The following is a 24250-nucleotide window of genomic DNA, read 5'->3' on the forward strand; positions in this document are numbered from 1 at the left end:
TAAAAAGCAATACACTATCTACTCAATAAAATGTTAATTAAATTCAACATAACTCAATTCTAATTGTTGAATTTAATTCATAATATTGCTTGTAATCTGTTGCCAAAATTTTGAGTAGATACAACGTATTACTTTTTACAGTGTAACTTGCAATTCACAATTCTGAATTTTCTCACAATTGCGAGTTTATATATCGCAGTTCTCGCAAATGTGAGAAAAAAGTCTGAATTGTGAGATATAAACTATCAGTCGCAAGAAAAAATGTAAGAATTGTGATAATTTATTAATTTTTTTCCATTTTGGAATCAAGCTGTGACATGTACGGACAAAAACAGGTTTGGAACGACATGAGGGTGAGTAAATGATGACAAAATCATTTAATCGTTGGTGAACTAGCCCATAGTTGTTTCCCATAAAGGTCCATATGGAGTCATCTAGTATTCATCAAGAAACCAGCAGACACTCTGCACAGGAAAAGATCCAGCCTGTCAGCGATTGATTCATGTTGTATGATTCTTTCTGTGTTTATACATTATGAAGGATCAACAGGACTTTCTCAAAAGTGAGTGTGTAACCCTCAGCTAAGGTGCGGGCATGCATGAACACTTACAGCATGTAAAATTAACATACATCCACACAAAGCTTAACATAGGCAAAAACACACACATTTAGTTGAAAAAGGGATCTATAGTGAGCACACTGCTTCATAATATAGTGAAACACAAGTGATCGGACCCTGTGCTGTTTGCCTCAAAATGGAGAATCACAGCGACCGTGGCAAACTGCTTTGCCTTTTGCCAGAGACTTCTCCATCATGTGCCTCTGCTGGCTATGTGCATGTCTGTTCAAAAACATGAAAGAAAAGATGTAATTTAATGATGTCATTTCATCAAAAACTTATTGTAGGTTCTAATTTAAAGCACCCCTATTATGCTTTTTTTTTCTGGATATTAAAGGATTAGTTCACTTTCAAATGAAAATTAGCCCAAGCTTTACTCCCCCTCAAGCCATCCTAGGTGTATATGAATTTCTCCTTTCTGATGAACACAATCTGAGAAATATAAATAAATATCCTGACACATCCAAGCTTTATAATGACAGTGAACAGTATCAACGAGTATGAGCTGAAGAAAGAGTGCCTCCATCCACATTTATCCATCACTCCACACAGCTCCGGGGGGGTTAATAAAGGCCTTCTGAAGTGAAGCGATGCATTTGTGGAAGAAAAATATCCATATTTATCAAGTTATTAAGTAAAATATCTGGCTTCCGCCAGATCGCCTTCTGTATTCAACTTACGAAGAAAATGTAAAACTCTCGCCGTTCAAAAAGCTTACGCTACATCCTACGCCTTCCCTATTAACTTACGGAAAAAGCTTAACTGACGCGACGCCAGTTCCGTTTTTTTAGTAAGTGTAATACAGAAGACGGTCTGGTGGAAGCTAGATATTTTACTTCATAACTTGTTAAATATGGTTTTTTTTTTTTTTTACACAAACGCATCACTTCACTTCAGAAGGCCTTAAAATTAAATTAAAGGGTTAGTTCACCCAAAAACAAAAATAATGTCATTTATTACTAACCCTCATGTCGTTCTACACCCATATGACCTTAATTCATCTTCAGAACACATATTATGATATTGTTGATGAAATCTGATGGCAACAAGAATACTTTTTCAGCGCCAAAAAACAAAATAATGACTTTAAAACAATATCTATATGGGCCGATTTCAAAACACTGCTTCATGAAGCTTCTGAGCTTTATGAATCTTTTGTTTCAAATTAGTGATTCAGATCTTCTATGAAATTACTAAACTGCTGAAATCATGCTCCGATTCACTGATTCGATTCGTAAAGCTCCGAAGCAGTGTTTTGATATCGGCCCATATAGATATTGTTAAAGTCTTTATTTTGTTTTTTGGCACACAAAAAGTATTCTTGACGTAATAATATTAAGAAAGAACCACTGAACTCACATGAACTGTTTAAAATATGTTTTTAGCACCTTTATGGAGCCATCAGATTTCATCAACAATATCTTAATTTGTGTTCGGAAGATGAACGAAGGTCTTACGGCTGTAGAACGACATGAGGATGAGTAATAAATGACATTTTCATTTTTGGGTGAACTAACCCTTTAACCCTCCGGAGCTGTGTGGAGTACACGTTTATAATGGATGAATGTGGATGAAGGTACTTTCTTCAGCTCATACTTGTTGATCCCGCTAACTGCCATTATGAAGCTCGGATGCGTCAGGATATTTATAAATATCTCTGATTGTGTTCATCAGAAAGAAGAAAGTCATATACACCTAAAGCAAATAAAGCTTGGGGTAATTTTCATTTGAATGTGAACTAAAAAAGGTCTGCAAAGTTTCAAAGATCATAGGGCAGATAAATGGAGTTATTGTCTCCCAAAAGAAAGAACACTGTCTGAACTGCTGGAACAGTAATTCCAGTCTTACTTCCTGCTCGAACCTACATAGGTTTGCAACAAATTTGCATAATCATTAGCTGCTCGCAAACAATGACTACTTTGACCCACCCTCAGACACTGTAGTTGTAGCTGAGGCCTGGAATAGTTTGGTTCGTGTTGTCGACATGTCGAGAAGACGCTGTTTTCAGCGCTGCAATCCCACTTTACCACCCTTCCAAAAGACAAGGACTCACGCTGGAATTGATACTGTAAAACCAACAGCATTGTTCCTGTTTGTATCACTGTGTATCAAGTGCTGAGGAAGAGCTGAAATTCAGATACGGTAATAGGCATTTCGTTTCTGATACGTGCTGTAAGCGGTAGACCAATCACAACAGACTAAGCCATCGGACCAATCAAAGTAGAGTAGACTTGCGGAAAGGAGGGGTTTAAAGAGACTGAATCCTTTATCAAGCCATTTCAGACACTGTGAGAAAAGAGGTGATGCTGCAGTGTATATTATAGACAACTAAAGGTTTTTATATATTTTTTTGCCTTGGATGCATGTAAACCAATTGTAGGAGACCTCCAAAACAAAATTGGGAACCTTTAAAGGGATAGTTCACCCAAAAATGAAAATTTGATGTTTATCTGCTTACCCCCAGGACATCCAAGATGTAGGTGACTTTGTTTCAACAGTTGAACACAAATTATGATTTTTAACTCGAACCGTTGCCGTCTGTCAGTCTTATAATGCGAGTCAATGGTCACACAATCTATAAGAGTCAATAAACATGCACAGACGAATCCAAATTAAACCCTGCGGCTCGTGATGGCACATTGATGTCCTAAGACACGAAACGATCGGTTTGTGCGAGAAAACGAACAGTATTTATATCATTTTTTACCTTTAAAACACCACTATGTCCAACTGCGTTCAGCACTCGCTTGGTGATGTCTGATCTTGCTCTGACAATGGCAGTGATGTCTCGCGCTTATACTTCAATGAGAGCTAGACATCACTTCCGTTGTCAGAGCGCGATCAGACATCATTAACCGAGTGCTGAACGCAGTTGGACATAGTGGTGTTTTACAGGTAAAAAATTATATAAATACTGTTCGGTTTCTCACACAAACCGATCGTTTCGTGTCTTAAGACATCAATGTGTCATCACGAGCCGCAGGGTTTAATTTGAATTTGTCTATGCATATTTTTTGACTCTTATAAATTGTTCCCATTCACTCGCATTATAAGACTGACAGACGGCAACGGTTGGAGTTAAAAATCATCATTTGTGTTCAACTGAAGAAACAAAGTCACCTACATCTTGGATGCCCTGGGGGTAAGCAGATAAACATCAAATTTTCATTTTTGGGTGAACTATCCCTTTAAAATAGCATAATAGGGGCATTTTAAGTTCACGTTTTGATTGGGTTACAGGCCTAACCTGGTTAGATCCTCCACATCTACCAGCATGGCATCCTGCTCCATGTGTAGTTCATCTCTCATGAGCAACAGCTGAACCAGCTCCTCATTCAGACCTGCAATGCAATTACTAGTCATATCAACTTAATTATAATGTGCCATTACCACAATGAATTATGTTTGTCTTCCACTGTTATCGATTAGATAAAATATAAATAAATAAATAATGGAATGTTAAACTGCTTATTTTGAATATTTCTGTCTCCTGTCTTTACCTTGAATTTGAGAGTGCAGGTCATTGGTGATGACCTGTAACTGACCAAGACTCATGTCCCTCAGGTCCACAGGCCTCAGACTCCTCTTCATTAGACTCTCACTGATGTGTGGCAGATGTGGTAACTATAGCACATGGACAAATTTGAGTCAAGTTTAATGTATTGTGTTTTTTTTCTTATTAGTTAATGCTCTGAGGTTAAATGAAATTCCTTTTGAAAACTAAAGCGAGGATAAAATAAGCTTTGACTATTCTTGGACATTTGTCTCACTGACCAGGTCTGCCACGGGGGACCTGCGGTGTAGCTGAATCTGTCTCTCCACCTCCACCTGCATGCGGGCCATGGGACGGGCCAAAGCTAGAGCCACACGCGCCTCCTCCTGCAGCCGCCGCTGTAGCCGCCAGAATTCTGAATCCTCTGTGTCCAGGTCTTCCTCTCCTGTATCCCGGTCAGACAGAGATGAACTCTGTTTACTCTATAGGAAGACAGATAGAGAGAGAAAAAAACTTCTTTAAGTTGCAAAAGTTTCAGTTTCAAAATGCAGAACAACTTTGTTTAATAGACTTTCATGATGTCGTATACCATAGGTGACAATGGGGTGTCCAGGCTGGTCTCTGTTCTGCTGTCCTCTGCATCACTGTCCCTGTCACTGCTGCTGTCATTCACAAAGCACATCTGTAGATTCACCCCATTCTGAAGCCTATAATGCAGCGAGAAAAGATGAAGTGTGTTAGAAATGTTCAGCGGGTGTACATTTTGGAGAACCCCATAGCACAAAACAGACATGGACACTGGTTGAAACTTACATTTTTTATTATTTTATATAAAATTTAGAATTTAATTTAATTGTATTTTTTTTATTTTTTTATTTTTATATTATTCTTTATATTATTATTTCACTGCAATTAATTAAGATTTGTTTATTCGGACTGTTTTTGCCTAAAAAAAATAAGCGGAAATGAGAACACTTGGCAGTAAAGAGACGAGGAGAGATATATTATAATTTTAAAGATTTCATTTACATTACTGATTTGCAACAATGCAGCTTATTGTCATTTTATTCAATGTTTAGTATGTAAAACTTATATTTTATTTTGTAGTTGTGTCAATCAATGATCAATTAGCGTCGCACACCTGTAGGTACTAGATAGGTGCGTAGGAAAAAAGACTGGTATAGAGTCAAAATACGAAAAACAGGAAAATCCCACACACTATCAACTTGCAAAACAGTAAAAAAGTTCTTTATTAGCAACGTTTCGATCGTATGATCTTCATCAGGCATGCAGGTTTTTCCTGTTTTTTCATATTTTGTAGTTGTGTGAAATACATCATCCAAAGTCTTAAATTGTGCTCTTTGGAATGCATTTCAACTGGTAATCTGTGTCATGTGAGGAAAAAAAGAAAAAAAAAATCTTTTAGTCACATAGCAGGAACAACTTAAAGAAAGAACAAAAACTGTGAAGTATAAAAACTTCAGATAGCATTTAAAACTGAACAGAGAAAAGTGAAAGTTCTATTTGTAGTGTCTGTGAACCACAGTAAAACACACTTCCCACAGAAAGCTGTGTGTTGACTTTCCTCTTCAACTGCAAGAGAATCTTGTGGTTAATAGTATTCTAAGAAAATACTGACTGCAGTCTTCAAGTAATTCTAAAATTACAGTTGAAGGCTTCATTGGCAGAGTTTTCTCATAGACTGGAATGAGACTGAATCAGCGTTACCTCTTGTAAAGTTAAGGTAAAGAAAGATAAAAAGTATAGAGGGGAAACATGCTCATTCTGTTTAATTTCAACTCTCTTTGGACTTTCTTTTGCTTAGCTTTCTAGGAATCTTCTTGAACCTAGTTGCAAACTGAGAAAAGCAGCAGCTTCCACATCACCAAATATGGCCAGCCCATGGATTTGTGGTGAAATTATGACAATGGGCCCCACTGATTAAAAAATATACATATATATATATATATATATATATATATATATATATGTATATCATAATAAGTGATAGATTAGAGGTTTCTGACTTAAGAGAAAGCTCTAATATTTATAATTGTACAGATAGTACATAACTATGTACAGTCAAACCTAAATTTATTCAGACACCTTGAACATTTCATTCATTAATACAGTTTATTAACTATAGATTCTCTTAAAACACACACCTTTTTTGACATCTTTGTGTCTGGCTTAAATGGATAGTTCACACAAAAATAAAAATTGCTTCATAATTTTCTCACCCTCAAGTTGTTCCAAATGAGTCCTGCATGAGTTTCTTTCTTCTGCTGAACACAACTTTCATAGTATTTTTTTTTTTTTTTAAATAGTATGGAAGTCAATGGGGCCCATTAACTGTTTGGTTACCCATATTCTTCTTTGGTTACTCCATATTCTTTGTGTTAAGCATAAAAAAGAAATTCGGTTACACTCAGAGATGGGCATAAATACATGGAAATGTATTTAAAATACAAATACAAAATACTGTGTGGAAAAATGTATTTAAATACAAATACAAAATACTGTGTGGGAAAATGTATTTAAATACAAATACAGTATTTTGTATTTTGAAAATACACAAAATACATGTGAAATTGAAGATTCAGTGCAGGTATCCCTATTAGGCTGAAATCTGTCTGGGCCTATTCTGAATGCCAAAAAGCATTTAGATGTGTGCAACTACTTAGAAACTTTCATTTTAATTTTATATACCTCTTCCCTTCCCCTGCCCTGTAGGAAATAAAAAACTACAAAAGAAAAATAATTTTTAACTTTTATTATGTTTTATCACCATCATTAAAAGCCAATGTGACAATGTGTAATTTGTTAAGCTAATTATAAATAGTCACAGTGAATTAAGAAACTACATAGGCCTACTGACTTTTAATTCCTTACTTCATTTCTGCACTCTCTGTCATTCTCTCTCTGTCATTCTCTCTCTCTCTCTTTCTTAAGTGCTTGCTTCCTTGCTGGTAATTACAAATAAACGTATGTAGTGCAAAATAGCAGCCATTTATATACTTACTTCTGACAAGGTTACAATGTAGTCTATTACTTATGGTGAACACTATTAAAAAAAAAAAAAAAAAAAAAAAAAAAAAAAAAACTGTAAAACTGTGGGAACCTTTTCTGCTATATAGCAAAGAATAGGGATGGGTGATATGACCAAAATCTTAATTTTACTTCACAGTAACAATATATGGCATGGTTTCTCAATTATCAATATCAGTTTTGATACCACAGCAAAAACTGAATTTCAAACTTTTTTTATGCTTTTTTTTTTTTTTATGCAAGTAGTATAGTAACTTTTATATTTATTTAATGTAAAGTTTATTTGTTTCTATATACATAATTAGAAAATATAAAGTTTATCTAAAATATTTTTTTTTTAATTAGAAATCATTTGGCACTTTTTTTGATGAACAATAAAACTAAAAGTGTAGTGTATCTTTCATCATTGTCATCACAAATGCACACAATTACTACACTAAACTGATGGAGACAGACAATGATTAACCTAATTATTTAGTCTCTACATAAACAAACATTATAGATGGGTAAACACAATCACAATTTGGAAATGTGTCCAGTTACATTTACATAAAGCACCATGTTTGTAAAATTTAAAATGATTACATTTACAAAATGAGCCTGCATAGCAGAAATAATGAATAAAGTAATGGTCGGTGTTTAATACAATCGTTAATTGAAATAAAATAATTAATTAATTAAAAAACATATATAACACAGTATTGTTCAATTTAGTGTTATACATATGTTATCATATTAATATGTTTTGTTCTAATGTCTCAAGTCACAATTTCAAGTTTACTGGGTTTAACTTGATTATTTGGGTAGGGTTTAAGAAGTGTACTAAAAACTTTTTCACATGTGTCGTCAAAATGACCTACAACCTAATCAGTTTACATGTAAAGAAATCCATTTATTCACAAACTTCTCACGAGACGGGTGTTTAACATAGTATAAAGCCGAGTTCAGACTGCACGATTTTAGCCCCGATTTTGGCTCGCCGACAGGTTTTGAGAAATCGCCGACAAATGCCCGAAATCACAGGCAAATCGGTGCTCGTTCACGCGAGTGACAATCACGCAGTGTGAAAGAGCAAAGACGCGATCGCCGACGCCCGTGAGATATTTGACATGCTAAATATCTGGACCTGTCGGCGATTCAAAATCCTGCAGTGTGAAAAGTGTTCTGACTGAAAACTACATCGGCAATGACCGACAGCCAATGAGAGAGCAAGATACAGAGCAGCGGGGAGTTCGGGGAGGAGTTATAGACCACAACATCAGCAAGCATGGCTTTGTACACACAAACATTACAATTATATCAAACAGAACCAAAGCACAAACATTTGCTTGACCATCCAACAGCAGCACATTGAAAAGTTATTTATTTACCTCCAACACACAATCCACAGTCTCCTCAACCATTTCCTCCTCCATATTCTTCTTTTATTTTTCTTGTTTTCGCTGCAAATCAGCACACAGGCAATTCGTATTGCAAGCTTCTTGCGGGCTACCGTTTTTAATAATAATAATAATAACAACTCCGGTCTTGCACGCGTGATATCGCGTTGTTTCCTTGTCACATCTCGCGTGTTTTTGGTTGTGAAAAGTAGTTTGCGTGCAAGACAGTTGTCTGCGATTCTTCCTATTGTAAAGTCATGCAGTGTGAAACCTTCTGTCGCCGATCCATCGTGCAGTTTGAACACAGCAGCGACTGAATGCTGGCCAAGATAGTCATGCAGTGTGAAAAGAACAGTGTCTGGTCTGAACTAGTTGATGCATGAAAACAACACCCTGATAAAGAGGTTGACTGTCTCAAAGTATTTTGAGTATTTTGAAAATACAAAAATACTCGTCTTAAATGTATTTAAATACAAATTACATTAGATTTTTTCCAAAGGCTTTAAAATACAAAATACAAAATAGTATTTTGTATTTCAAATACGTATTTTAAATACATGTATCTGAAATACTGCCCATCCCTGGTTACACTTTATTTTAAGGTGACAGTTACATTGTACTTACATAGTACTGAATACATTACAGTTAGGGTTATGGTTAGGTTTAGGGTTAGTACTTGTAATTATGCTTGTAATTTAATGTTAATATACTAAGTACATGTAGTAACGTTTAAAATAAAGTGTTACCAGAAATCCATATATGTTTGGAACAACTTGAGGATAAATAAATGACAGAATTTTCATTTTTGGGTGAACTATCCCTTACATATCCTCTCTCTATCGCTGACGCCAGATCCCGCCTTCACTATCAATAGGCAATTGTGATTGGATGGTGATTTTGTTTTCCCAAAATATACTACGACATGATTCGCTACCTTTGATTAGGCTATTCTCGTGTGACAAGACTTTCTCTTAGCTATAAAGAAATTTTAGGAAAGATGAGACAAAACAGTTTTTCATAGGAAATTGGGACACTAAAAATGGAGATGAAATGAAAAATGGGACATCCGGTCATTTAACTGCAATGACCCTATCGGATTAGAACTAAATTTGAGTTGACCTGAGCTGGATAATGGCAGAATTGAACTTGTTTCATAATTGAATAATTAAACTTTATGAATTTTAAAACACAAACACTGTTATTTTCCTGTTTATAAACGCGAAGCTGCTATTTGAAACAATCTGTATTGTATTAAGCACTACATTAAAAAAAATGCTTCATCATCCAATAGCATATGAGATAAAAGCAAAAATATTCTCAGCAGAACCATTTAAAAAATCTGAAAATGTTGGCATCATTATTTACCAGTATAGCTTTACCCTCCCAGTCAATGCAGTTGTACACTAAAAACAATCAACATTATATAAGACACAACATCAAGCCACTGATCACAAGCGCAAACTGACCGTGAGGACAGGCAGTTTTTGCTGCTCTTGCTGCAGCCAGTAAAGATAACCGGTCCGTCGTCATAGAAACTGCCCAAGGCCAGCTTCTGCCTAATGGACTCCCTCTCGTTCCTCTGGGCCTGAGTGGAAGCACAGTTGACTTCAATAAATGAAGAGAACACGCACTGGCAGTCACACAACATGTAGTAGGCCACAGAAGACCTCACAACCAGGAATATTTGATGAGGCATTTTAAAGTAAATGTCATCCGCTTTAATACATACAGCATCTATTTAATGCTTGGGTTAAAGTGTCCATGCTAGATTTCAAGGACGTGAAGGTATAGGTATGGGAGTTTGAATAGGACGGTACAATATAAATTCTGATTTTGTGCTTGTGGGGAATTCAGTCCTGCCTCAACGAACAGCAAATTAGAGAGAGAAAATAAAAAATGGAGCAAGACTTGAGGCAATGCACATGAAGGTTTTTGATTATGTTATATTGGTAAGAATAATTCTCTCTCAGATGTACATACTACACTGAGTTCATTGCCATGGCAACACAGTTTCCTACTGGTGCTCAGAATGACTAATTTTTATATTTTGAATGCCTTGCACTCATCTCTGGAGTGAAATTGAACAACTTTCTCTTCCTATATCCACAGACATTACTCACTTTCTATTTTCAGGCTGATTGCAGACCAGTTCCATTGAGATTAACATTTGGATGGAGGAATATATGGGGTAGAAGAGCGGCTGATTCATGATGCACTTGAAAAGCTGAAACATCAATAGCTCAGCTTGCGTAATTTTAGCAATCTGTAAAGCAGGTTTTCTGTGCATTCTGAGAAACGGTAACCACTAAATTTGATTGCTTTTATTAGTGGGCGAGATGTTGGCATCAAATTAGCAGACAATGCTAAGCAAAAACAGCCATCCATATGTACACGCATACGACCTTGTGTGGGATGGGTGGAACTGGTCCCAATTGAAGCATGGCATTCCCCCCCCCCCTTCAGATTAGATCATATCATTGAACTAAAATCTACAAGAAAATTTAACATCCATCAATCAGAATGCAATTCCTTTCTTAGTATCAAAAAACAAATTTCATTTAATCTTTAAGCCACCTCACACACACACACAATGACTTCACAAATATGCACACTATATAAAAAAGGCACAGTTGCCACACTATAAAAGATGTATAGACCTGTCTTACCTGGTAAACACATTTCTCCTGGTGCACCATCTTTCAATGCATTGTATAGTGCAGCAGCCAAGCCCTACCTTCTACTGCAGTGTCTGAGCTACACCCTTGAGACCAGCATCACACACACACACACGAAAGAGGGGGAGGAGGGAGAACGCAAGCAAGCATGCAAGGAGAGCACAAGCGTCTCACAATGAAATGCAGAAACTTAAAGACGTCAACTAGATCCATGTTTTAGACAGTGTCACACTAGAGTCACACAAGAAAATGAAAAAAATAAAAAATTCCCCACCAGAAGGCACCATTAAATTGGGGAGATGGAGGAAATTCACATTGACCCAATTCATAATTCAATCACTTTGAAACAAGGAAAAAGTGAAAGGATATTTGATCATATTTATTGAAACATTAAAGAGAACTGGGACAGAATGAAGCACACCAGCATGTTATGAGCAAGAACCACAATGCAGTCACTCCATACACACTCAGCCTATATTAGCATTAAAGCAGGAAGCAGTCTTTTAAAGCCATGTGCAGTGCATTACCAACCTAATTCTAAATAGGTACCCAGACTTCACATATTAAAATTCTCATGGGAAAGAGTCAGCAAACTCTGAAAAGTCCACAAATTGAAGTGCAAAGGGGTCTTTTTCATAAAGCGTAGAACTGGATGGTATATAGACATAGGGTGGCTCATTGGGAGGCTGGTTGCCTGATGGTTTGCATTCAGCAGCTGTGGTAGGGGTTTTGGGAGGCTGCACTGGGTATTGTGGATAAAACTCTTGGAAATAAAGAGGATAATTGGGGTAATAATTATACTGAGGAAATATTTCTCCAGGGTACATCGGGGGTTGCTTCTGGGTTGTTGTTGGCGAACTTGATCGGGAGGTGGTGGGGATGACTGGAGCAGGTTTCTTTGAGGGCTTTGGTTTGCCATGATGGTAATGAGGGTAGTAATATGGCCAAAACAACTGGGGGTATCTTAGAAGTTGAGGCTTCTGGGTTGGTGCTTGGGCAACTGATGTAGTGGTGGGGATAGAGGTTGGAACTGGATTATCTGGGGGCTTTGGTTTGCCATGATAGTAATATGGCCAAAACGCCTGGGGATATCCTGGAAGTTGCGGTTTCTGGGTTGGTGCTTGGGCAACTGACGTGGTGGGGATAGAGGTTGGAACTGGATTATCTGGGGGCTTTAGGTTGCCATGATAGTAATATGGCCAAAACGCCTGGGGATATCCTGGAAGTTGCGGTTTCTGGGTTGGTGCTTGGGCAACTGACGTGGTGGGGATAGAGGTTGGAACTGGATTATCTGGGGGCTTTAGGTTGCCATGATAGTAATATGGCCAAAACTCCTGGGGATATCCTGGAAGCTGAGGCTTCTGGGTTGGTGCTTGGGCAACTGACGTGGTGGGGATAGAGGTTGGAACTGGTTTCTCTGGGGGCTTTGGTTTGCCATTATGGTAAAACGGCCAAAACACTTGGGGATATCCTGGAAGTTGAGGCTTCTGGGTTGGTGCTTGGGCAATTGACTCTGTTGGCTTAGCTGTGGGATAAACCTTGCCAGGATAATGGTAATGAGAGAAGTAGTAAGGCCAAAATCTTTGCGGAAATGCTTGAGGGTACCCATGAGGTTGAGGTTTGAGCACTTCTTGGTATGTGGGCTTAGGCTGTTCACCTGTTAGGCTATTCACCTGTTCAGTTTCAGGAGTAGACGGTTCTGGTGTTGTGTCTGCTGCTGAACTCAGTGTATCAGGAGGAGAGGGAGGCAGTAGAATCTGCAGATACGCAGGAGGATGAGGTCCAAGGAAAGTTTCATTTGTAGTTGTAGAGATCACAGGACAAGAAATGACTGCAGAGTTTCCCTGCCATTGAACCTGCACCACATAATTACCTCCCTGAAAAACATTATGAACATCCAGGTTGGTCCTCCTTATTCCATGCTCACAATAGGTGAAATGGAGAAAAAAAAAAAAAAAGAAAAAAAATACCTGTTGCATGACACCACATCCATCATAAGGTGTAGCATAGACAATACCTCCATAAGTGGGAAAGGTGCGTCCACAGTGAGGCGGCAACGCAGCGAGAGAAACAGGCGCACCATTATCTGTGATTTACATAAAAAAGGGTATTAAGACTTAAACACATGGAGTTCTTTCTTGAATTGATGCAGTTCACATTAAAAACCAAGTCTGAGTGGGACAGCTAAAAGAAAAAACAAACACCAAGATATTATGCTAGCATCAATTTCATTAGTAAACAAACTCACAGGTTACCTCGACAAAGCTCAATTTGTGCTACTTCTGGACCACTAAGTTGCAACTTCATGAGATCATCAGCACACCTTAACTTTGGAGACATGGCATCCCAGGCTGCTTCAGAAGAACTGACTAGTTGCCCTTCAATGATCGATTTCTTCTGCTGCTCTGAAATTTTTAATGTTTTCCACCAACAAAGAGACAGATTTTACAAATTCTACATGTGTAATTCCCCTTTCATTACATTGGACAAAACTCACTTAATTTATAATAAAATTAAACCAAGCAGTCATTGCACACCTGCAACACTGTCGTCTTCACCGAGGTACTTCAAGTCAGCCAAAAGCTCATTATATCCCTCTCGGTCTGACATGAGTTGTCCTGATATAATTTTACTCTCTTTCTTTGCTTTTTGCGTTCCAGATAACGGTAGTAAACTTAGGCAATCTATTAAAATAATGCATGTTGAAAAACTTAGACTAACTAACAGTTTTTCCTGTACTTTTCCATACGCCATTCTGCTACACGCATGGTCGAGTGACGTGCTGTTTTAAGGCACGTGTAAATTAACACGCAAGAGTAAAATCACCTGTTCCTAATTAGGCTTGTTTGAGATGCGCCTTGCCTCGCCTGAAGTTCAGCCGAGAGTAGGCGGCTGCAGTGAGGGGAGGAGAGAAAAAAAGTGAAGGCAAAACGGACAGTTCTACGTTCTCGTAGTGGACCAGACACCTACGAGATCAAAGGCGGATATTGCGGGATTCACACTCATGCGCTGTGTTGCTGATAAACTGGATGTAATTTAAGTTCTGTTGCTTTTATATGAAAATAAACATAATTTAATGAACAATACACCCAAAGTACTTGTTATTTATTTTCATTCGAAAGATGTGTATATCAATCATTTTTACTTTAATTATAGATGTTTTTATTTTATTTTTTATAAATGACAACAATCACATAACCCACAGAGAGATCGCACTGTCAGAGAGTTTAGAAATATTCACACATAATTTATAGGCTACACATAAAATCATGGTATTAGAGTTTTAAAATCAAACATTTTAAAAGAGATCAGTAAGTCACGGTTGTTTAAACCAATAAGCTTTAAGCTGTGTCGTCAGCAAGTCGTTTCCCATCGTGCTTTTGGACAGCGCAGTCGGAGAGCAAAAGATTTGAAGACAAAAATTCCTCCCATCCCAAATTTTTTTGTCCACCAGCACTTAAAATTTCCTTCCCTCCTAATTTTTTTCCACCACCACGTCCCTTTAGGGGCTCTGTATATATGTGAATCAATTTACGTTGTTGTGTATTTTCAATATGAAAAATAACTTTTATATTGATGGATTAATTGCATTTTGAAAAAAACGTGTCATGAATTTATTGCATTTTGGAAAAAAAAAAAATCAGTTTTTATAATAAACCTTTGAAAATCAAAACCTAGATTTGCATTTTTAATGTTTTTATAACCAAAAGATGCTATGTGAAAGTTTGAAACAGAAATAAAATAGTGGTTTTCATCTTGCCGCTTTCTTAGTAAAGAAAACACATTTTTACTCAAATTAATCAAAATGAATTTATAGATTTATATTTGGAACCAAACTCTCATATAGTTCTTTAGAAACAAAGATCTTTAGAAACAAATGCACCAGAAATGTGCTTCTTGTGTTTTGGCACTCAGGTCTGTCTGAACGCTATGGTCCCCCACAGAGTTTGATATTACAGGCTGGACAACTCCCCTAAGGGCTCTCAAATATCCATGGATACCATCAACACTGAACTGGGTGCGTGCCTTCAATGCACTGCTGTGGAACAATCCAAATGGTCTAAACATTCCTTCCATCAGGTTTGATCATAGTGTGACAAAAGGGAATAAAACTTTATTAGACAGACTTTATAATTTTTGACATCAATTTTCACACATGGTGTGTATATACAATAAACTGCAAGTGAAAATTAGTCCAGTCCACTGGACTAGTGAACATACCTCAGGAATACCCATGCGATATGGAAAATCAAAAGACAACTTTCCAGCCAGGTGAGAATGTGAATTCATCATCTTTTGCGGACTTTGTTTAGAATTGAATGTTTCTTTGGATGAAACCTGTTAATTTTTGTAGTTAGGTTTGTACATTTACAAAGTGACTTTTGTTTAAGGTTTTTAATTTTTTCTACAACTCTTCAAAGTGATATCAAGGAGCTAAAAAAATCGAATGAGATAAAAAAATAGGATATTTTAAACAGACCCACAAAAGTTACTGTAGAAGTGATCATAATTATAATCTATAAATGTGCATATTCAAGTTGCTTTTCACATTATCAGATGCTGATTCTGCAGTGATGGATTCAGAGATTGGAACACTCCTCAGTTATATTGATTGTGTAAGAATCATTTCTAGATGTTGAAAGCTTTTTGTACTTTTTCACATCACTTATAAATCTCTTTATTGTGTGTACGAATTTAAGTACAACAAGAAAATGGGTTCCACTTTAAATAGTGTTTTAAAAATTAATGCATATTATCTTATCCAGTTCACCCTTATGGTCTCGCCACACAATTTTCTGTACTGTCCAGCAGATGGAGCAGGAGTATTTCCAAACACTGGAATCCACACCAGATCTCTGTCGTGGGCTTCCAGGATTCCTAAGATACAAAAGAGAGTCCCAGGAGAGGATTTACAGTCATCAGGTAGCCTATTAATTTGATCTCTGCCATTGTAAAAGTGTAACATCTTATAATATTATTATTTTGAATAAATAATTTGTCTTTTATCCAGCCCCAACCTCAACGAGACTCTCCAATATGCTGTCAATTCTGTGGTTCAAGAGCTTGGCCTCCTCTGGATCCAGGATATGCAGAGACACGAGAGGTTTGTCTCTTGAGAAAGGACATAGCCGGCACAAACTCTTATTCGCTATTGGGGGAAGTTACTCTTTAGTATAATGTGTTTCAATATTGTGTTACTCCCTAAAAAAGTAACAATTTGGGGTACTTAGTTACTTTTTATGGAAAGTAATGTTACGTTACTTTTGCATTACATTTTCTCACCTGGACTGGGCTTGCTTCATGGTTCAAGAGCTTGGCCTCTTGAACCACCTCTTTTGTTGTTATTTTTTAATAACAACAAAAAAGGTTCTGAGGTTCTGACTCTCTGTGGTCATAAAAATTCCTTGGATTTCCTACGAAAGTAACCCCAGCATCCTGGCTAAATTTGCCCATTGGCCTCTGTCCATCCCCAGGCCAAAGTATATTTGTGTAATTTAACATATTTAATTATTGCAGGTTTGCATTTCTGTTTGCATTTCTGTTTTTATTCATGTTGATGAATACTGAATCTGTTTTTGTGCTAGTGAGATGAGTAAATGCTCAGTCTAGAACTACAATAACCACACACAACACATCTGCACTTACTTCTCTCAACAGGGGGACAGGAGAAGTCAATAAATGGGAAAACAAAGTAACTTGCGTTACTAATTTGAAAGAGTAACTCTGATATTTGATTGTAAATTTAAAAGTAATGTGTTACTTTACTAGTTGGAAAAAGTAATCTGATTACATAACTCATGCTACTTGTAATGCGTTACCCCCAACATTGTTCTTATTGCCTCAACACTTTTCCTGAATCTATGAATGTCTAACTGGACTTCAGGATTTCTGCTGTGAGAACTACAGAGAGTTGTTTGAGATTGTGGTCCATGAAAAGCATCTGTCTATGAGACGTTCTGAGGCACAGCCTAACAGACCTGGTGGAATAGATGACCCATTCATCAATGAGAATAATGAGCTACAAGATAAAGCACAAGAAAGAGGAAAACACAGGTTTGTGTTGATCAAATTGATCAAAAGTGACAGTAAAGACATTTATAATGTTAGAAAAGTTGTCTATTTCTAGATCTTTTTTCCTATTCATCAAAGAATCCTGAAAAAAAAAAACTAATGATTTCCACAAAAATATAAAGCAGCACAACTGTTTTCAACATTGATAATTATAAGAAATGTGTTGTGTTTGGTTTAGTTTCAGACAGCAGCAGAGAGAGATGCAGAGATATGACAGAGTTGCTCAATCCAGTTTATTGGTATCAAAGAACAGTGAGTATCCACAATATGTGAGTGAGGGCATGTGTTGGACAATATGGCCATGAATGGACAAGTAACAACAATGAAAATTCACACCCAGAAATGAAAATTCTGGCATTATTTACTTCCCTGTTACACCCATGACTAGAATGTACCTTTCCATGCACACAGTCACCATATCACAAAAGTGGTTTGTATAAGACAGTATTCCGAGACTACTAAAGTCATGGGAACAGACACAAATTTAGTTTAGTTTTAGTGATGTCTGATTCATGACTTCTTCAAGAGGAATCGTGAGTTGGGTCTTTTTCAGTGAATAAGTTGATACAATTTTACATCTAAAATATATGAAATATAATATAAAAATAAACACACACACACACACACACACACACACACACACACACACACACACACACAAATGGTTGCAACATGTATATTTTGTTTTGTTTTGATTCTGTTCTATTTCTGTTTGCCTGTGTTTGTTTCCTTTTGTGTGCCAGTTGATTACTAATTAAGTTCACCTGTTGTTCATTTAGTTCCATTGTTTAACCTCTGTATTTGTAGCCCTCAGTTTTTTGTTTTTTGTTTTTTTTTATTAGTAAAGTGCTGCAATTAGATCATTTTCCTCCTTTTGCCTGCACACTGTGACAGAACACAAGACTGACAAAAAAATGGATCTAGCACCAAAAAAAGCCCTGAGGACTAGCTACTGTCCCTATATGAAAGGGGGTGTTCGCTGGAGGATTATGTGGATCATCCTTTAACTGCTCCTCCAAGTTCGCTGGAATGGGGCCACATCGAAGACTGTCTGCTTGTTGCCTTTGGGAAATTCCAGGTGCTCTTTTCACTTTAATACTTTGAATATGCACTTTGTATGACTGGATCTCCCCCTTACAGTTGAGGAGGTTGAGAAGGATGTCCACTCCACAAATGCCATGCCCATTCCAGCAACAGCCGCCCATAGTTCTTCAGTGGACTCCACGCTGCATCCAGAGCCCAGCCAGCTGCTCACGCTGCCCAGCATGTACTTCATGCCTGAGCCCACTGCAGACACTGAGCCCGAGCCTCCCTTCACTTTGGAGCCTGAGCCCAACAGACAGCCTGACCTGGTGCGTGAGCTGGCTACATCATCCATTCCTGTGGAGCTGTTTGTGGAGTTCGAGGGCATGGAGGGAAGCACCACCCACAACCACGCTGCTGTGGATGAGTTGTGCCTGGCCTCTGGGAAAATTGGAGGTTATTTCCCTTTTTCTTCCATTCCCGCTGATTCCACTAAGCTCAAAGTCTCCTGTGTCTCCAGAGATCCAACTCAGCCTCCCTCTTCCACTTCCTTCCAACAGCCAGTTCCTCAGCTGGTTCTCTTCAGCCAGGTCTTCAGGTCTCCAGCTTCGCCCAGGCAAGTGGATCCTCCAGCTGCTGCCCATCACTCCACCTCAGCCTGTAGACCTATCGGCTCCACTTTGGATCCTTGGCTATACCATCGTCCTTGCGGCTTCACCAGGCTCCCCCATTTTTCTGGCTCCACTTTGGTCAGACGTCACCCCACCTGTTCCACAGACTTACGAGCCATCTGCTGTGCTCTGTCTCTCTACCCTTTCTGCTCCATCTGGCTCTGCTTTCCCTCTGGTTCTACCTTGGTCCTCAGTCCCACCAACTCCACTTCAGTCCTCTAGCCCCTGGCTCCACCTTGGACGCTCGTCACTACGGCTCCATCTCAGTTTCCAGGAACAACCCAGTCCCATCTGCTGTCCATCTCTGCCTGGGTCTCCACTTCCATTGTCTCCGTCCATTGTCCACCTGGTTTCATCAGCCAAGACTCCACCATGGCTCCTCCCTCCCTCGACTCCACTGTGGGCCATCATCCTGGCTGTGCTTTGGGTTCCTACCTGGCTACTCCTGCTCCTGGCTCCGGGTTATGGGGGCATAATGTAACATGCATATTAGTGTTGTCAAAAGTACCGACTTCGGTACCTATCGGTACTGAAATTTTAAAAATGTGACGCTTTGAGCGCTGTTGAGCGGATTCGTAAACATCTTTGATTGGCCATTGTGTTGACGCGCTCATCGGATATGCCTGTGATTGGCTACAATGATCAACACATGGGAGCATTTGAAAGCACACGGAAGTGTTTGAATTTGAAAGTGTTTTGAAAGTGGGAGCGCGAGCGATTGAAAGCAATGCTGGAGTTAATGAACATTTTTGATTAAGTTGTGTTACATAATAGATATATATTACAGCAGTGAAATTTAACCTGTTCGTTATTGTGCTGTGGAAAGAATCATGTTTTTGGGGTTATTCATGGTCTGTTGAAAGTAACTTGTTGAGTAAGTAAAGTAAAGTAACTAAATGTCCTTTTAATAATTTCATCTCATTGTATCCAGTTTAAAAAAAAAATTATTATTGCATTTAGGGCGATATATCGTGCAGCCCTAATTGCATTCATAGAGGGAGCCTTTCACTGTTTACAGCATAACGAAAGTTACACCCATAATTCACACAAAGCATCATGGGGCATAGGAATAAGGTGGATAGCCCTTAGTATGAGTTCTTTATCTTGTATTGCTCAAACTCTTAGACATAATAGACTTAATAGATGTATAACACCCACTTAATTAGATTGACTGCAAACAGCTATTTCTCATAGTGTAAATTTAATAGTTTTGAAGGATGTGTGTGAGATAAATATTACTGAGATAGCATTCAGTGACAGCATGTTGAGGAGGTAAATGAACACTTTCTCTCCTCAGATGTGTCTCATGATAAAACAATCATCAGTTTCCGTCTGTCTAACTGTGCACCCAAAGAGGATTTTTGGAAAGTTGAAGAGTACAAGCATGTGGATGAGATCTCTGGACAATGGCCATGTGATGAGTCTTCTGTACTGGGGTCAGTTGAGTTTGGCTTAACTCATCACCAGGTAACTGGGCATAATTATTTACTCTGTTAGAATGCTGTATTGTAATGTCCTTCCTTAAACTAAACATCTGGTCTCTTTTTTCAGAACAATTCAAGTTTCTTGGAGAAGTACTACTCAAATGGAAATAAATTCCTCACTGCGTTTCCAGATGGTTCTGCACAAGTTTTGTATCCTTTTGGTTATACTCTGAAATACTAAGTCGTTCCTTTTAAGCAGTAGCTGTGTGAAAGTGGCTTGGTCGTATCATATTTGATATGCAAAATTCTAAGGCTTCTAAATGATCGACATGATGAGAAACCTGTTGTACATAATCAACTACATGCCTTCTGCCATCTGTTTGTTTTATTGAGTTTATATTTTTAGCAAGTAAAAGACCTTTTAGTTCAATTAAAAAAAAGAAAATGAAAAAAAAAAAAAAAGGTCCCCATTCAGGTTTTGGTACACGTGTCTTTTTGCTGTGAACTCTTTACTAATTTTTATAAAGTAGACTAAAAATAACTTTTATATAGTTAGTAATATTCCAAGATGAACACTTGCTGGAGTAAAGAAACTTGGGTTTACTTAATTATCCAAACATAATTTTTTTTTAGAAAAATCATGTTAAAAAGTGAATATCAAACATGATACATCAGACTTTTGAGGGATGTATGTATGATATATGTTTTGCCTCCACAATAAAACATTGATAATAAAACTAAGCATTTAAATATCATCATACTAACTAAGACATATTTTTGGGAGATATAGAGTGACAACTGATATTTATATGCATTTTATGTAAGTGGTCTGCAAACTGTTATAAAGCATCATTGATTTACATTACAAGCTCAGAATTTCATCATATTTTTTGGTCACATAAATATCAGCAACTGCACTAAATTGCATAAATTGCATATTTTTGCTCAATTTGTGCCTCTGAACAAAATTGAGGGTTTTTTTCTTCCTCAAGTGAGCTCCATATTCTCCATTTTTCAAATTCACTATTCCGTATGTTAGGCTTTATAGGTTACAGGTGTAAATAAGTAATATTTGGGATTAAAGTGTGACTTTAGATTTCACTAAAAGACAGAAGACACTATAAGTATTTTAATGTACACAAATGTAGGCTAAGGGCAAGAGTTTGGTATATCATATATCATATATCATTATAAAATAGGGTAGATTTTTTCAATGACATTGGTAATGAAAAACCTTTGCATATCTTATTGCATCCACACATGGATAAGATTATTTTAAAGTTATTTGAATATGAGTTGCTTTGTTATATGTTGCAGTTGTTTGTCCTTATTGTCATGGCAATAGCTATCCTTCAGGAAACTTGGCTCTGATCATTCTCAGCTGTAAAAAGGAAAGGATCTGTATCGTACAAGATGACTTGACTCTTTGTCCAGTCAGAGCCCTCTTTCAGTCTAATGGCAAAGCCACTTGTTACCATGGCAAAGGCAGCATTTGGTATGGATGAATTGCTATTACACTGATCTAACAGAGAAGGGGAATGTCTGGAACCTTAAAGGGTTAGTTCACCCAAAAATGAAAATTCTGTCATCATTTACTCACCCTTATGTTGTTCCAAATCCATACGACTTTCATTAATTTTCGAAATACTAATGAAGATATTTTTAATGAAAGATTTTGGTCTCTCCTCTGCAAGTCCACACAACCAAAATGTTGACACTTCAAAATGTTCGGAAAGCCAATATGATTCAAGTGGTTTAATACAAGTCTTCCAAAGAGAAGTGATTGCTTTATAAGATGAACATAATTAATTTAGGCTTTTATTCATATTATATATAATCATTGATCAACGCATACATAAAGCACATCAAATATAGTAAACTTATAAACACTCAAATGTCTTTTTGTATTTCTTAATGTGGGAAAGTTTTGGTTACGTGGACTTTTAGTAGATGGACAAAAAGGAAAAATATCTTCATTTGTGTTCCGAAGATGAACAAAAGTCTTTGGAATGACGTGAGGGTGAGAGTAAATGGTGACAGAATTTTTTATTTTTGGGTGAACTAACCCTTTATAAATTGAACTTATAAATATAGCTTAACTATATATCTTTACCTTTGAGCTACATTATCAAGTTAAGTGAACTGTGAACATACAAATGACTGAATCTACTGTGATGTTGTTCTTGTTTCCTGTGGAGCAGGTTGAGTATGGATGCTTGGGGTGGGCGGAGTCTAGATGAGAGTGGGAGGAGGATCAGAACGTGGAGCTGGAAAGACCAGGCTCAAACACCAACACCCCTAAGACCACTTTTTCTGTCGCTCAACAGAAATATAGGGGTTCGGGTTCTTGGGCAACAGTTGGTGTTTGTATCATTCCTTGCTTCAGGACAGCAAGCCAGGTTCAGAGTAGGCAGCTGTGAGTCGGTAAGAAAGTACAAGTCTTGTCTTTTAATCTGATCACCAGTTTTAGCTAGTTTTAAGACATTTTCTTGATTTGTCACACTTATGTTGTGTTTGCCATGTCTTTGCTTACAGTCCAAAGAACACAACACACCTCCTCAACCCCTCATGTGCAAAGAGGAACTAGTACTTCTGGCATGCAGGGTTGGCCTTCACATGGCACTGATACGGTTACAGCAGTGCCAAGCCTTCCCATCCAGCCCCACACATCTGCGGGTCAGACCTCCGCCTTTCCTTCACTCGCTGGTCCGAAGGCTGCGGAGTCTGAGCCACAGAGTACAAATGGAAGAGCCAGACAAGGCCTTTGTCCAGCGCTGTCTGCAGGCCTATCCTTGAACAGACACAAAACATACTAGAGTAGTCTTGCTTTGACTAAAGGTACAGACACATTAGCAAAATTACATTTTCTGTTGTAAATAGTGTTGTGATTGAGTCACAGCTCACACAGAAGTCACTTTCAAACCAAGAAGCTTGCTATGGCCAATGTGGCAAATTTGCGTGAACAACTTCAACCCATTGCAAAATATGGGGAAATCTTTTGCACTCACTCGAAATTCTGATGGCTTGGATTCCTTTCGGAATGACTGCTAAATTGCCTGCTAAAATATGCCAAACATGGGTAAATGTGACCATACCTTGACAACCTTAATGATAAATAGAGGTTTACCATCAAAAATGACTATAGAAGGATATCTTAAAGGTGCCATAGAATGCTTTTTCACAAGATGTAATATAAGTCTAAGGTGTCCCCTGAATGTGTCTGTGAAGTTTCAGCTCAAAATACCCCATAGATTTTTTTTTTATTCATTTTTTTAACTGCCTATTTTGGGGCATCATTATAAATGCGCGGATTCAGCGTGCTTCCCCTTTAAATCCTCATGCTCCCCGCCCCCAAGCTCGCAACTCTATAATACATTGCATAAACAAAGTTCACACAGCTAATATAACCCTCAAAATTGTACAAAGTGTTCGTCATGCAGCATATGCAGATATGTAAGTATAGTATTTATTTGGAAGTTTACATTTGATTCTGAATGAGTTTGATAGTGCTCCGTGGCTAAAGCTAACATTACACACTGTTGGAGAGATTTATAAAGAATGAAGTTGTGTTTATGCATTATACAGACTGCAAGTGTTTAAAAATGAAAATAAGGACTGCTCTTGTCTCCATGAATACAGTAAGAAACAATGGTAACTTTAACCACATTTAACAGTACATTAGTAACATGCTAACGAAACATTTAGAAAGACAATTTACAAATATCACTAAAAATATCATGATATCATGGATCATGTCAGTTATTATTGCTCCATCTGCCATTTTTCGATATTGTCCTTGCTTGCTTACCTGCATAATGTCTGATGATTCAGCTGTGCACAGATCCA

The 24250-nt window shown here is 37.6% G+C and overlaps 2 protein-coding genes across 6 annotated transcripts; one reads left to right on the top strand and one right to left on the bottom strand.

Annotated features, from left to right (window-relative positions):
* Positions 1 to 179: 179 nt before the first annotated feature.
* Positions 180 to 14038, bottom strand: LOC125251453 (schwannomin-interacting protein 1-like). 4 transcript variants are annotated; one of them, XM_048164475.1, is made up of 10 exons: positions 13752 to 14014; positions 13470 to 13619; positions 13185 to 13300; positions 12888 to 13091; positions 10006 to 10124; positions 4702 to 4819; positions 4394 to 4594; positions 4120 to 4243; positions 3867 to 3960; positions 180 to 841 (listed from the first exon to the last, which is right to left on the bottom strand). In XM_048164475.1, the coding sequence occupies exons 1-10, from the start codon at positions 13966 to 13968 to the stop codon at positions 751 to 753; spliced, it is 1434 nt and encodes a 477-aa protein (XP_048020432.1). In that variant the 5' UTR covers positions 13969 to 14014; the 3' UTR covers positions 180 to 750. The 4 variants fall into 4 exon arrangements, with proteins under 4 accessions (XP_048020432.1, XP_048020434.1, XP_048020429.1 ...); XM_048164477.1 differs by lacking the exons at positions 12888 to 13091; positions 13185 to 13300; positions 13470 to 13619; positions 13752 to 14014 and adding an exon at positions 11206 to 11367; XM_048164472.1 differs by lacking the exons at positions 180 to 841; positions 3867 to 3960; positions 4120 to 4243; ... (1 more) ...; positions 4702 to 4819; positions 10006 to 10124 and having other exon boundaries at positions 11573 to 13091; positions 13752 to 14038.
* Positions 14039 to 15224: 1186 nt separating this feature from the next.
* LOC125250425 (glutamate-rich protein 6) lies at positions 15225 to 23679 on the top strand. Of its 2 annotated transcripts, none has more exons than XM_048162992.1 (11): positions 15225 to 15486; positions 15772 to 15830; positions 16024 to 16137; positions 16226 to 16318; positions 17099 to 17268; positions 17465 to 17538; positions 20278 to 20447; positions 20532 to 20614; positions 21750 to 21899; positions 22606 to 22828; positions 22940 to 23679. In XM_048162992.1, exons 1-11 carry the CDS (start codon positions 15456 to 15458, stop codon positions 23198 to 23200), a joined length of 1428 nt encoding a protein of 475 aa, XP_048018949.1. In that variant the 5' UTR covers positions 15225 to 15455; the 3' UTR covers positions 23201 to 23679. The 2 variants fall into 2 exon arrangements, with proteins under 2 accessions (XP_048018949.1, XP_048018950.1); XM_048162993.1 differs by having other exon boundaries at positions 16027 to 16137.
* Positions 23680 to 24250: the final 571 nt, after the last annotated feature.

Source organism: Megalobrama amblycephala, linkage group LG17 (genome assembly GCF_018812025.1).
Source record: "Megalobrama amblycephala isolate DHTTF-2021 linkage group LG17, ASM1881202v1, whole genome shotgun sequence".
NCBI lineage: Eukaryota > Metazoa > Chordata > Actinopteri > Cypriniformes > Xenocyprididae > Megalobrama > Megalobrama amblycephala.